This window comes from Talpa occidentalis, unplaced genomic scaffold (genome assembly GCF_014898055.3).
Source record: "Talpa occidentalis isolate TD23 unplaced genomic scaffold, MPIMG_talOcc4v2.1 talOcc4.7, whole genome shotgun sequence".
Lineage (NCBI taxonomy): Eukaryota > Metazoa > Chordata > Mammalia > Eulipotyphla > Talpidae > Talpa > Talpa occidentalis.
In genome coordinates this window covers 49,418,150-49,431,900 of record NW_023605083.1, presented here as the reverse complement: position 1 = coordinate 49,431,900, position 13,751 = coordinate 49,418,150, and the positions used below count along the sequence as shown (strand labels likewise).

The following is a 13,751-nucleotide window of genomic DNA, read 5'->3' as shown; positions in this document are numbered from 1 at the left end:
CACTAACTAGGTGTTTTAGAATGATTGTTCTGGCAAAAACTCAGGAGAAACCCGGTTGAGGTCAGGGACAGACACAGCTGTCACGCAGTTGAGAAGAATGAAGGGATGGAGAGACAGGGTAGCTCTGGAAGTGAGTGTGGTAGAAGCTGGTTTCAGATTAAATGTGAGCAGTGAGTGAGGAGGAGACCTGGCCAACACTGGTGGCTGGAGTGGGAGGGTCGGTAGAAGGTGGGACCATTTACTCTAGAGTAAGTGGTAAAGGAAGGAAGGGCTTGGGTGGGAAATGATGTGTTTGGTTTTGACATATGTGTGGTGAATCTGGAACTCACTGGAAGATTCTAAGTTGACATGTTAGCAGATTCTAATTTTTCTGGTCAAATGAATGTGGGAAATACTGAGTTAAAGTAACAGAGTTAAACAAAGAAAACAGTTTTCTTCCCCTCAGGACCTCGCCTACATTTACTCTGCTCGCAGTAATATTACTGAGTGCTCACCACATCACTGCCAACACAGAGCACATGCATTAGCCCATGTTCCTCTCCACTTATCCACAAGTGGTATGTCTCGGATTTCCCCTCCCCAGCCTCCTTTTTATATAGGGTTGTCGGGAAAGTCGTGACACATTTTTGCATGAAAAATATAGAAAAAAAAGTTATGACTTTTCTGACAATCCGATTTATGAGAAGACAGGAGCAGAACAGTGGAAAAAACTTGTTCAAGGTCATACGACAACTAGTACAAAGCCAGGATTCAAACACAGAAAGATAACTCCAGAGCTTAGACTCTCAAAAAACCCACAATTCATCTTAATTGAAGGATAAGTGACAAAACTGTATGATAATTACAGTGGACTTCATACTTCATAGTGATCTGATAGACTGTGAAAGGAGTCCCTCCTATCTAGTTAATTAGCACATTCATTACCTCATATATTCGTCTTTTGTGTGTGTATGCGATCATTTTAAATTCTGCTCTTTTCAATTATATAATACAGTGCAATCAACTATAGTCACCATGTTTTAGTTTAAATCCTCAGATCTTATTCATCTAATAGTTGAAAGTTTGTACCTTTTTATCAGCCTCTGCCTGTCCCCACTCCCAGCTCTGGCTACCACTTTCTACTTTGTTTCTTTGACTTGTTTGTTTTCAGTACAGTTTTGTGATAAATAAGGTATCTTTTTCTTGGGATTATGCCCCCAAGGTTCATCAGTGTTGTCACAAATGGCAGAATTCCCTTCTTTCTCATGGCTGAATAGTGACTCACGTGTGTATGTATATGTGTATATATAGCGAGAACTATATATGTACACACACCCACACCTTTTTTATCATCTGATAGGCACTTAGGTCATTTCTCTACCTTGACTAAAAATAGTGAGGCAATGGACATGGGAGTGTAGATATCTCTGATACCCTGTTTACCTTTTCTCTGTATGTATACTCAGAAGTGACATTGCTGGCACATAGTTCTATTTTAATTTTTTTTTGTGGCACTTACATACTGTTTTCCATAGTAACTGCACCAGTTGACATTCCCACCAAAAATATACAAGGGTTCTTTTTTCGCCACACCCTCACCAACATTTGCTAGATGTTTGAATATCTTTGGGAAATTTCTTGTCTTTTTGATGACAACCACAACTTTTTGATGAGTGCTTGCAATATTAACCTTGATGGTAATGTCCCAAAGGGTGATAGTGTTCATAGTTTCCCCAACTAATCTGATTGTAGAACATTCTCTTTAAGGAGCAACTGGCAGCACCTTAAGGAACACTAGTGACTGCAGAGACATTTCAAACAATGCTGCAGCAGTGTATTAGAGCTAGGGATATAATGTAGACTCCAAGGGAGAGGGTACCAAGTGATAAAAGCAGAGTGTTAAGGCCGTGGCAAAAAGCGGTGAGGAGACTGTAGAGAACACAGGCAGGTAATTTATAGAATCACTGGATGAAAACCAAGCGTCTCAGAGGTCAAGTGGAAAGTAGGACAGCAGAGAACACAGACTTTAGCAATATGGTGGTCATTGGAATTTTGGAGAGAACCATTTTAGGGGGCTGGTAGGGGCAGTTAACTCCTGAACTATAAGGACTAACACTGACCGAGTCACCCTTCTATGAATTCCAGATATTGAAATTACCCAAAATGATGGCAAGACAAAGGGCACCCTTAGAAATGTAACCAGAGGCTCATGGATGATGATTGCAAAGAGAAGAAAGATTGGGATGTGTAGATGGGAAGAACATTAGGATTTGCTGTGTGTGCCTTTGTGTGTGTTGACTAAGTTTCCATTCATCTACCCTACGTCACAGGGATGACTCTTGACGGGTTTTAAATAGAGCAAATGGGCAGCCTCCCAAGGGTATTCAGAGGCATCAGGTACATTTCTAGTAAGAGTGATTTTGTAACGGCCATGCCAGAAAGTGAAAGCCCTCATCTGGAAAATTTCATGTCATTCTTAGGATATTTTCTTAAAACGCATGGAAGGTTCTATTAAACGTTATCCTCAACAAAGGGAAGATAATAGGTCACATGGGAGATTAATGCCATAATGTTTTACATATTTTGGAAGTCCATGTGCTGCTTAATGTGCACTGAAAATATTTCAGGGGGTAACAGTAGATGTAGAATACAGTAAATTTAAATATTTACTGTATTTTATATCTGACCAAAATTGTTATTCATCACAAATGATTTTTTTTTCTTGGCTTCTTAATTACAATACAATCTTAGGAGATCTGGCACGTAATTAGGTGATCATAAATTTACCAAAACTTTTGTGAAAGGAGTACTTTAACAACCCTACAAGGACAACAGGCTTCTAAAGGGACTATCCAAGGCAAATGGGGACAAATGATTACCCTATACATGATGACACTGTGGTTTCAGCAACTGCAATTCAGACAATAATGAAGATTCTTCTTCCCAAGTTAAGAAGTGAGAGTCTCTCTGGGCCTCTTATATCCCCTTTATTCAGGCAACAGGTGATTTGGAAAAAGCTTTGGAGTCATACATGACCTTAGGCAAGTTACCTAATTCTCTGAGATGTTTCTTCATCTCCTCTTATGAATATCTCATGATCATGTACTTAGAAGTATCAAGCCCTTGCCAGTCCATTGAAAATCTTCATGTCTGCTTTCCCATGATCTTTCTCAATAGATAAAGGAAAAAGTAACTCTGCATATAACATGCAGGTGAATGGTAAATGGTGCTTTCAGGGAAAGATATTTAGTTTTAGGTGGACAGCTTATTGTCAGCCCACAGACTGAAATGAAGCCGCAGAATACTAGAACTGGAAGGGGCCTGAACAATTTTCCAGGAAAAAGTCCAGGACGCATATAAAACTGAAGTGACAAATTTAAGTACATGCAGAGAATTCTGACTCATCTGAGAACTGAATCCAGAACCCAAGAATGCCCAGTCACTACTCTCCCTTTACATCACAGTGGCCACCCTTACCCTCAGTGTTCTCTCCCCTAAGCTCAATTTCAGGGAACATCACACCTTCAAGAGCCAGAATGGCTAAGCAGATTAACATCAGAAGGTCAATCAGAAGCCGCCCTGCCCCGCCCCACCCCAGCAGCAGGATGATACTGGTTAACAAGCAACAAATATGTGGCCTCCATAAACACCTGACAATTTTCTGTGTACCTGAATGGTGGTATCATCCTTTCAGATCCAGTGTCCCCTTTAGTACAAGATCTTTTAATGTTCTCACCACTGTCCTGACATGGGACTTAGACAAAAGAATCTACTTACACATAACTCTAAAAGAAAAATGTTTTAAATGGTAATATAAGGAAAAATTAGAGTATGATTTATAATTACTACTTCTTTCCAAAGGTTTTTCTCAAGCATGATTCACTCAGAGGCAGAAAGTAGGAGTGCACTATGTGAACACCATGAGGGGTGGGGGGAAAAGACAGGCATCAAGGACACCCCCCAAAAGACGCAGGAACCTGTGCTACTAACTAGGCCACTGAACACCTTAGGCAGAGAGGATGGCAGTGATGGGATAGTCTGAGCTGGTAAACCACTCTTGTCAAAATTCTTTCAATACTAGATTATGTTATTTATATATGGAATATACAGAAACCAAACTAAAGGTCAGATAAAGCCAAATTAAGAACTAAGTCTAGAAAGCTAAGTATAGAATGGAGGCTTACCGGAGAGTGAGGGGGAGGGGCAAGAGCATGATGGGGAGGGAGCACAATGGATTATGGTGGTGGATCATAGGGGTTTTGTTGGTGGTATGATAACAATACTTTAGGGGGGCGGTCCTATACTATCCTAAAAGATATTCCATGTGCCCTTGATAAGAATGTGTATTCTGCTATTGTTGGATAGATGTTCTCTTTGTGTCTGTTAGGTCCATTTGGTTTATAGTGTTTTTCCATACTGATGATCATTCCATTGTTGAGAGTGGGATATTTAATTTCCCACAGTAGATTCTATAATGTTTCCTTAGTACTTTATTGGATGACAGTGTTGCCTTCTGAAAGACACCACTCATAATTATGCCCTAATTATGATTGTCATTTTATTCTTGCAGAGATGACCACAATTGCACCTAAAAATGTGGTAAATATGACCAATCACTTGAGGTGTGTTTAACTGACTGTTAAAAGTCAGGATTCCAGGGCCTCCCCAGTGGCGCAGCGGTTGAGTGCTGGGTTGTGAGGCTGCCCGCAGCCTCTGCAGCTCCGGTTCGACCCCCGGCTGCTCCCCGGCCACCGGAGAAGGGTCCCACGTGGCGCGCAGACCTCTCCTGCCGCCCGCTGCTCCCCTCAGCAGTGTCCTTCGGTCCTTCTGCCTGCTCTGCTCCCCGCTCTGGCTCTGGTGAATTCTCTCACCCTCCCGCGCTTCTGACTGTACCCAGTGCTTGTATAAATAAATAAATAAATCTTAAAAAAACAAAAAACTAAAAAACTCTACTGTTAAAAAAAATGTCTTTAAAAAAAAAAAAAAAAGTCAGGATTCCACAGAACAATTTCACGGATTCCTTGAATTCCATTCTTTTTGTTTCCAGCTACAGATCTTTATGGAAAAAGAAAACCTAAAATCTAAAATGACCGAAAAATGTCTCTTTATAGGTGTTCCACTGCCCAGGGAAGAAATTTCTGCTCCACTGATCTCCAGCTCACCAGTGAAAGAAGCCCGGGAGTATGAAGACCCCCCAAGTGAAGAAGATGATAAAATCAAAGAGGAGCCCTTGACCATCTCTGAACTGGCCTACAATCCAAGCGCCAGCCTGCTCCCCACCCCTGTGGATGATGATGAGATTGACATGCTCTTTGACTGCTCATCTAGGCTGGAATTGGAAAGAGAAGACACAGATTCCTTTGAAGAACTGGAAGCAGATGAACATGCCTTTTTGCTGGCTGAAGAAGAGGAGCTGAAGGAGGCTCACCGAGCTTTGACATGGAGCTATGACATTCTGAGCGGCCATATTCGGGTGAACCCACTGGTCAAGAGTTTCTCCAGGCTCCTTGTGGTGGGCCTGGGGCTGCTGCTCTTTGTATTCCCCCTGCTCCTCCTCCTTTTGGAGTCAGGTATTGATCTCTCCTTCTTATGTGAAATCCGCCAGACGCCAGAGTTTGAGCAGTTTCACTATGAATACTACTGTCCTCTGAAGGAGTGGGTGGCTGGCAAAGTCAATCTTATTCTCTACATGCTGGGTTGCTCATAAATTTCCTATCTCAGATGACTAAGGGCTATATTCAATACTAGTGATTAGGTTTTTTTCAGCAAATGCCTGGTTCTGAATGGTCCTGGGGCCATCAACAGGCATTCTTTATTCACAACTGATTATTCAAACCTTTAAGTTTGCTTTCCATAATTCACTGCACTTAAATAAGTTAAAATCAAATACAGTTATGTTAGTTATAGGTCAAGAAGATGACCTCTAAGTAACCAAAAATGTTTTTTTTTATTATAGTACAGACTAACTCTTTATTATCACAATACATAACACATTGAGCTGAATTAGATTTCCCATTTTTTTAACAGCACCATTAGAAGCTATAGGTTCTTAGGAAAAACCCAAGAGAACATTTTTGAATATAATCCCTAGGATTATGTCCTCTAACCAATGCCTATACAACTAAATTTATGCTGGGTTTTTGTTTTTGTTTTTTTAAAAATATTTTTTATGTGTTCAAAATATTTTGGTAAATTTTTAGCAAAAAAAGAAGCCTCCTGGAGTTATTTAAGTGTACAGATCATAAGACTAATGCACTAGGGTATGTTTGGGAATTTTTTAATGTTTTGGCACTGGTTTGTTTTTAAAAATATTTTTGGCTGAACAATTCCATAATTTCTTGTTTCCTGCATTTGAGATAGAAAATAAGTAGAAAGACACTAGCATGTAAGTCACCCAGACGGATGATGGAACTGGAGGATGTGGAAATTGAGAGCATCAAGTGGACACAGAGTGGTCATTTTCAAAGTATTTGGACAAGATGACTTTTTTACTTTCATTTGCATTTTGTCCATATATTTTGGCTAGGTAAATGGAAGTGAAATTTTAAAGAAAACAGTTAAAGATATGCAGTTAATTGTATCACCCAACAGTGGAAGCAGACGGGAACTGGACAAATGGCAAGGAGCAAAAATAGAGTCCTGGTGAGGCTGGTAGCCAAGTGATGGTAGGCAGGTGCTCTACTTCATGAACAAAATTGTGATGCAAGGTACTGGATGATGAAAAGCAAGCTATTTGAGTGCACTAACTGTCAGAGTTGACATTAATATGTTTAAGTGGACCCAAACAAGAGTGGAGAATCTTGAAGGCATACTTTTTTGGGTCCCTCATGCCATTCATTGTGATTCTGTAGAAGCAGCCTCAAAGAAGTGTATATATGAGAGAAAGAATGAATAGGATAGATTTTGGCTTTTTGACAAAAGCCAATGCTCTTCCCTATGGTAGTCATTATACTCCTTTTCTTTCCTGATTTTCTTAAGATCTTAACTCATTCATAATTGAAGAGCCCATTAAGAAAGTGGAGGGGACTCAGATGACACACCATTTCAGTTTGAAGTTGCATAATGGCTCCCTAACCAGACAACAGGGGAAAGAAATACTCTCATACCTTCCATTATACCATTAAATCCATGGCAGAAAACACTCTGATGCCTTCCTCTGCAGTGTCCTTACCAATACTATGACTTCAGTGAGAAAGAAGAGAGTATAGAGCTCAGGGTATAGAGCACTGAGGTTCTCCATGGATTGAAAATGTTTCATTGCCTTCATTTACAAAGAGGTTGGGCCACCTGTAATCGCTCCCTAATTCTAGTAGATACTCCTACTCCATCATTAGCATAATTTACAAATTGGCCATTCTAATCCTACTTATTCAGTGGAGCTCTGATTGCTTATTGGATATTTAATTTTGAAAATAAGTTTTAAAAGGCAGCTCATAAAGCCTTCAATTGAGTAAAATATAAAATATAGTTGCTATTAGGCTTATAGGGTGTTCTTTCTCATGTGCTTTCAGTGACTCATTTTGCTTTTTTAAATAAACATATTTTCTATAGTTTTGGGGGGAAGTTTGCAAATGGTCAGCTTTGAACTTGCAGGTTTTTCCCCCGACCTTTTTTTTTTCTATATGACTTCTAAGTCAGACGTCTGACATAACAGTGCTCTAGTGTAGTCTACATGAAATAAACCCTTCTTCTAAAAATCATGCTTCATATCCCTCCCTTTTTAAGTTCTAATAATGACAAGTTATTTATCCCTCACCCTTTAAAATAATATATAATAATATTTTTAACTTATGGAAGTAAATGTATTGTCCATTGTAAAACATTTGAAAATATTGACAATATCACTTATAGTTCAACCATGCAGATTTATATTAAGAAGTAATATTTTAACATTTTCATTTAAAATCTTTTCTCTTAGTCAAAAAATTTACTGTTTAATAGAAATGTCTTTAAGTGAAGGAAATGACAGGGCAGGGTCTGCTGAATTTAAACAATAGCTACCAAATATAAAACTGGGATCCTGGAATGCCATCTTATCAGGATAGAATCAGAATCTTTTAGAAATATCCATCTAGGTTTTAGTAGGAGAGAATCATCAGTTACCTTAATCAAATGAGGAAAAGACTGCTTCCAAAGATGAAGAGTATATAATGTAGTGAGACAGAGCTCAAAGCAAGTGTGTGAGTATATGTATATTCTATATTATTGGTGTATATGTGTTTATACATGAATCTGTATATATGTGTTGTAGGTGTGCACACACAACTGATAGGCCCTTATATATAGTTGTGTTTATTTCTTCCCATCTGAGGAATACGTAACATTATTATTGTCCCTTTCCCCTCTCAGCTATCATGGTGGATATAGTCCACCAACTGAAAGGTTGAAATTTCCATTAAAACCACTGTGTGTACCTTTGTGGTTATATATACACACATATATGGCAAATACATATACACACACAATCTTGCCTTTAGTGCTAATACAAGTTGGATTATGAAACAAAATGTAGGTAAAGTATTGTGTATTTCTGTCTGTGCTTGGAACATATTATAAAGTGTTATGTATTTGGAATATATCTTGTGGTTTGTCTAACATTTATAGAGACAACTTTGGGGAGAATTCAAAATGAGTTGATTTCATTGAAATACCAGAGATCTGGGGGCCATGTTACCTGTGATTGGAGCCTTACCTTTGTATAGTAAAATTTGCATTTCTATGTCAACATCCAGTTTGTTCTATATGTTAATTTGGTGGCAGGAATCCCTAATAAAAATACTCTGGGGAAAAAAATGTTTCTGCACTGATTTAGTTTTATTTAAAGTTAAGTTGCATAAATTGCCTGTTGGAAACTACAGAAAGGTGCCATCTAGGGCCACGAAATGAGGTCACCCTTGAGTGGTGATAGTATGAAAAAAATCACAGGTAATGGATGGGATTAACCCTTTGCAGAAGCCATCCAGGGTAAAAGCAGGGATATGTAGTGCATTGGAAATGTACCCAAACACAAAAGACAGTTATAGTCTAATGGCATTTAAATAATTAGAGAAACAAAAAAACATAGGAAAAATAGAAGTGGGGCTGTTCTGCATGACAAGGAGGAAGGGTATCAGAATGCTAGAAATAAGTATGTCATCACTTTCAGCCAGAAAAGGGTGCCTTCCTGTGCGCTACCTTAGACTCAACTCTGTGACATTGCTATTAAATTTCTATCTGTTCATGGGTCCTGGATATTTACTATTCTATTCCTCTCTCTTCCATTGAGCATGGCCTGAAAGGTCCTCTGATTTAGTTTGCTACTAAGCTAACAACTTCAGATTTGATAGCTAAATCAGAAACTGTTACTGTGAGTAAAGCACAAGAGGCTCTCTTTACTACAGGAATACCACTGGTGTCCAGTGAACTTGGATCCCAGCAGTGATGGCCTCTTAAGGCTATCGCATTCTTTTTTTTAAATTTGATTGAGATGTAATTGACATATAACATTGCATAAATTTTAGGTATATAATGTTTTGATATATATTGCAAGATGATTACCATAGTAGGTTTAGTCAACATTCATCATCTCACACAGTTATAATTTTTTTTCTTGTGATGAGAACTTTAAGATCTACTCTCAGCAATGTTCAGATACACAACACAGTATCATTAACTAGAATCACCATGTTGTACCTATACCTCTACAACTTATTTATCTTATAGCTCTAAGTTTGTACTTTTTGACCACCTTCACCCATTTCACCCACCTGGGGGCCAGGGGAGTAGACAAAGTCTGTAAAGTGAGAACTCAGTCCTCGGAGGCCTAGCTGCTAGAGTGAAGGTAAGGAAAGGAATTTAGTTGTTAGCATCAGGTGTGAGGTGACTGTGGACCTACAGTCCTAACTCAAGCAGCTCTGGCCAGCTCCTTTGTTTGGGTCAGTGTCTGCAAACTGAAGGCCCACATAAAATAGCCCTTGGTGATCTATTTTTTGAGTAGTCCAAGCCCCTGATCTAACCTAGTCTCTTGGGAGAAACTTTTTTCCTTATTCCTACATTCTTGCTCACTCAAGAGGGGGAAGATCTCCTAACCATGCTCCAGCTTGGAAGGAAAGTGTTGGGGAGAAACTTCCACCTCTAGGGTGACCTTGGGATGGTTGCAGTGATGAACTTGAGACTCTTTGGGCCATCTTTCTCTACAAGGTATAGATAAGGTGCTAAAGGTCCCTGCTTACTTGTCCTCCTGCTTCTTCTCTCTCTCTCTCTTTCTCTTGGACCTGATTTTGGGCCTCCAGTCTCCATGCAGTAATAGACCCAGCAGGACCTGCCCATGGTGGGCCCAGCCAGGACTCCGCTCTCCACATTCCAGCCTCAGTCTGTGACGGGGGGTAAGTTTGGCGAGCCTTGTCCAGTAGGCTCAGCATTCATCACTTCTGAGAGGATGAAAGAAACCTCACTTGGGCCTGATTCCCAGCTGTGTTCTCCAATCCATTAATAAAGCTGATTTTAATCCTCTTCTGCCTGTCATGTCTATTATCCATGGGGAACTGGGTGGAGGTGGGGAGCAGAGTGGTGCTAAATGTTTAGTATCTCTGTAACATCCAATGTTGCCAGCAAGGACAGTGTGAAGGCTGCATTGACAAACACAAGCACCAAGCGGTGTCTGCCACTGCTGCTGACTGTGATGAGCCTTGCGAATGGGTGAAGGAACTTGAGACTTAAAGAACAGGATTGATTGGAACGACCCATACCTTCTCTTTACCTGTAGCTGATGTTTATCCAAAGTAACAATTTTGAAAGAGGGCTGAGGACACCTTCATTGTTAGAGAAAAAACTCTTAGTAGAACAAAGAAGAGCTTTTAAAAGTAAATTCCAAATTACCAAAAAACTTAAACCTTTTCAGTAAAGTTATTCTTTAAGAATCATCAGCTCTATATTTACTAATATTTATATTTCAAAATAGTTTATCACAAATTTGTCTTAATATTGTTACAGCCTATAAAACCCACTTAACACCAATAAGTTGTATTAACAGAAAAAGAGCCTTCACAAAATTAAAAATTAACAAAATTATTTTTGATCTTGCTTTGTCGAGAGCAACTGATGTCCTTAAATAATATCAGTTGAAAATGAAGTGGCTGAAATAGAGTCCTCCAACATCAATGATCAAGAAATTTATATATTGATATGGTAAATTATTATAAATGGTAGTATACAAAATTATGGTAACAATTTTTTTTATAATTTTTAATATTAGATGTTGTAACAAAAATGTTACTCATGTATGGCTATTGTCCCATTATATTTTATAAGTAATAAAATATTTTAGTAACAAAGAGTCTATAAAAGATTTCCTCTTTATAAAGATAAGAAGTGAGGAAGTAAACTTTTTTGCTAACTTTGGTGTTTAGATTGGGTTAAACAAAATTCCAGTAAGTGAAAGAGATAAAATTAAATAAATAAAATTCAGCATCTGGGACTTGGTAAAGACTTTGTATACTTCTGTGTAACAGAGAGTGAATGACTCTAATATCAGTGTGACAAATTCTTTTGCATGTCAGGTCATTACTAATTATTTTCTTTTTGATAAACTGAAAGAATAACTAGCTGAATCATTAGATGACATATCACGGAAGTTATATTTGTTAGAGAAGCACTTCCAGAGTGCTGGAGTAAAGAACTGAAAATTTATTCCTCTATGAAAGCAATGAGAACACTGGTTTAAAAAAATGTGAATGTCAACTTTCCCAGACCTCTTGAAATTAACCAAAGGCCCGCAAATAACTGAGAAAAATTATTCAGTGAAAATCTGTTGGATCTTGGTATGCTTTTTGAGCTTTGTGGCATGGTAACTGGCCCTGTTCCCACTTCCCTCTCATCAGCCCTATAATACTGAAAATCAACAACCTCAAAACTATGACAGCTGTAGAAAACAACTGTATCATAACCACTGGAGGGGACAGATGGGTTTGAAGTCCCTCAACAGCCACAGCCTCAGAGAATTACTATTTGACCTATATGGCAGTTCTCTGAAAAGCTTCATTCTCATAATTCTCTTATTCAAAGCTCACTCCATGCTCCTAGCTTTCCTAGAGCAATTCTCAACAAGTATTAGTGGTTGCCTGTGGTGGTGATATAAGCTGAGTCTAGAAAGAATTGAACGAGGAGGAGTCACTGAGCAAAATAGTGAAATAGAGAGTCCCAGGCCCTTCTCCCACAGAGATACCAAATTAACAACATCTTATCCAAACAACTATGTGAGAAATCAAGAAACCAATTAGGTGGTACCTGTATTGAAGCTCAGCAGGAAAATTTGTGATGCTGTCTTATCAAAGCCCATCCTGCCAGTATAGCACGGCACGACTGGACGAAAACTCCCAACTCCTATCTTCTTCCTGAAGAAGGAAGGAGAAGAATAGAAAGTAAGTCCAGTATTTTCACTTTTCCTGTAACTTCTAATGGGACTAGTTTCACTCTTGCCTGAATCTAAGTGCTGACAAAAACAGGGAACCAGGTTGGGAGCAGTTGAGAACAAAGGCCAGGTGTAACGGAGTACATTATCATAGACAGACATTAAGTGGAAGTCTGGGACAACTTACAACAGTAGAGAGGCTGCAATACCACAGAAATACACCAGGGGAGCAAATCAGTAGAAATTGGCAAATTAAGGTATTACACTTAAGTTTAAAGAGAACAAACACATCCCAGAAAAGGTTTGAGAGCTGTCCCTAATCTCTAGCCACATTGATAGGAGAAAATCCTCCCTCTATGAAATATAACTGCAAAGACTGGAAGAGGTGCCTGATTTTTCAAATGCTGAAACCCACCAGAAGATAAGGCATTAAAAGAAATAGAGAAACATGGCATCATCAAAGAAACAAATGAAATGTCCAGACACAGGGCTAAAGAAGGGGAGATTTACAAGAGAAAGACTTTTAATTTCAAGAGAAAGACGTTGAAAAAACCATTATAGGGATGCTCAATGATTAAAATACAGCACGGGTGGACAAAATCAGGAAAACAATGAACAAAATGAGAATAACAAAGATATAAAAATTATGAAAAAACAAAATGGAAATTCTGGAACTGAAAAATTCAATAACTGAATTAAAAAAATAACTTGAGATACTCAACAGAAAACTAGGCAAAAGTAAGATTTAGTGAACTCAAAGATAAGACATACAAAATGACCAAGGCCAGGAGCAAAAGAAAAAGAATGAAGAGAACTGAAGATAGATTGCTATATATGGGACATCGTAACACAGAACAGCATATGCATTGAGAGTCCCAAAAAGAGAAGGAAGATAAAGGAGCAGAGAGCCTATTTGAAAAGGAATGGATGAAAACTTCTCAAACGTGAGGACAGAAATTCAAGAAGTTGAAAGACTCCCAACTAGAATCTGAAGTGAGCTATACTGGGACACAATGTAATCAAACTTTCAAAAATCACAAAGAAGCATGATAGCAGCAAGAGAAAATACACTCAGCATGTACCAGGCAGCTCACATTAGATTATATGCAGAGAGGGAAAGAGTACATGATGTGGTCAGGGTAGTTGATCAAGGACACTCTATCCAGAAAGACTGTATTTGAAAAACAAAAAAGAAAGACTTTACAGATAATAAAAGCTGAGGGGATTTATTACCAGTAGGCTTGCCTTCCAAGATATGGGAAGGATTTCATTTCAAGTTCAAGTGAAAAGGTAACAAAGGGCAACATGGAATCATAGAGATAAAGCCCTGTAGTATTTTAATGTAGGCCTATGAACTGCTTTTAAATTTGCTACATAATTTAAA

General features: G+C 38.6%; 1 protein-coding gene and 1 long non-coding RNA gene across 5 annotated transcripts in view; one reads left to right on the top strand and one right to left on the bottom strand.

Moving 5' to 3' along the window:
* FRMD3 (FERM domain containing 3) overlaps positions 1-10,470 on the top strand; it is a 243,574-nt gene extending 233,104 nt beyond the window's left edge. For 3 of the 4 annotated variants that reach the window (XM_054689655.1, XM_037494879.2, XM_054689657.1), the window contains one exon: positions 5,091-8,759. In XM_054689655.1, the coding sequence (XP_054545630.1) occupies positions 5,091-5,686 (596 nt within the window). In that variant the 3' untranslated portion in view covers positions 5,687-8,759. Of the gene's footprint in view, positions 1-5,090; positions 8,760-10,250 lie in introns of those variants that run through there. The other variant, XM_054689656.1, reaches the window with a different exon arrangement.
* The window catches only part of LOC119232690 (uncharacterized), a 43,697-nt gene that overhangs the window by 13,966 nt on the left and 15,980 nt on the right, over positions 1-13,751 (bottom strand). The window contains exon 3 of the long non-coding RNA XR_005122178.2: positions 12,244-12,350. This is a non-coding gene — a long non-coding RNA (uncharacterized LOC119232690). The remainder of the gene's footprint in view (positions 1-12,243; positions 12,351-13,751) is intronic.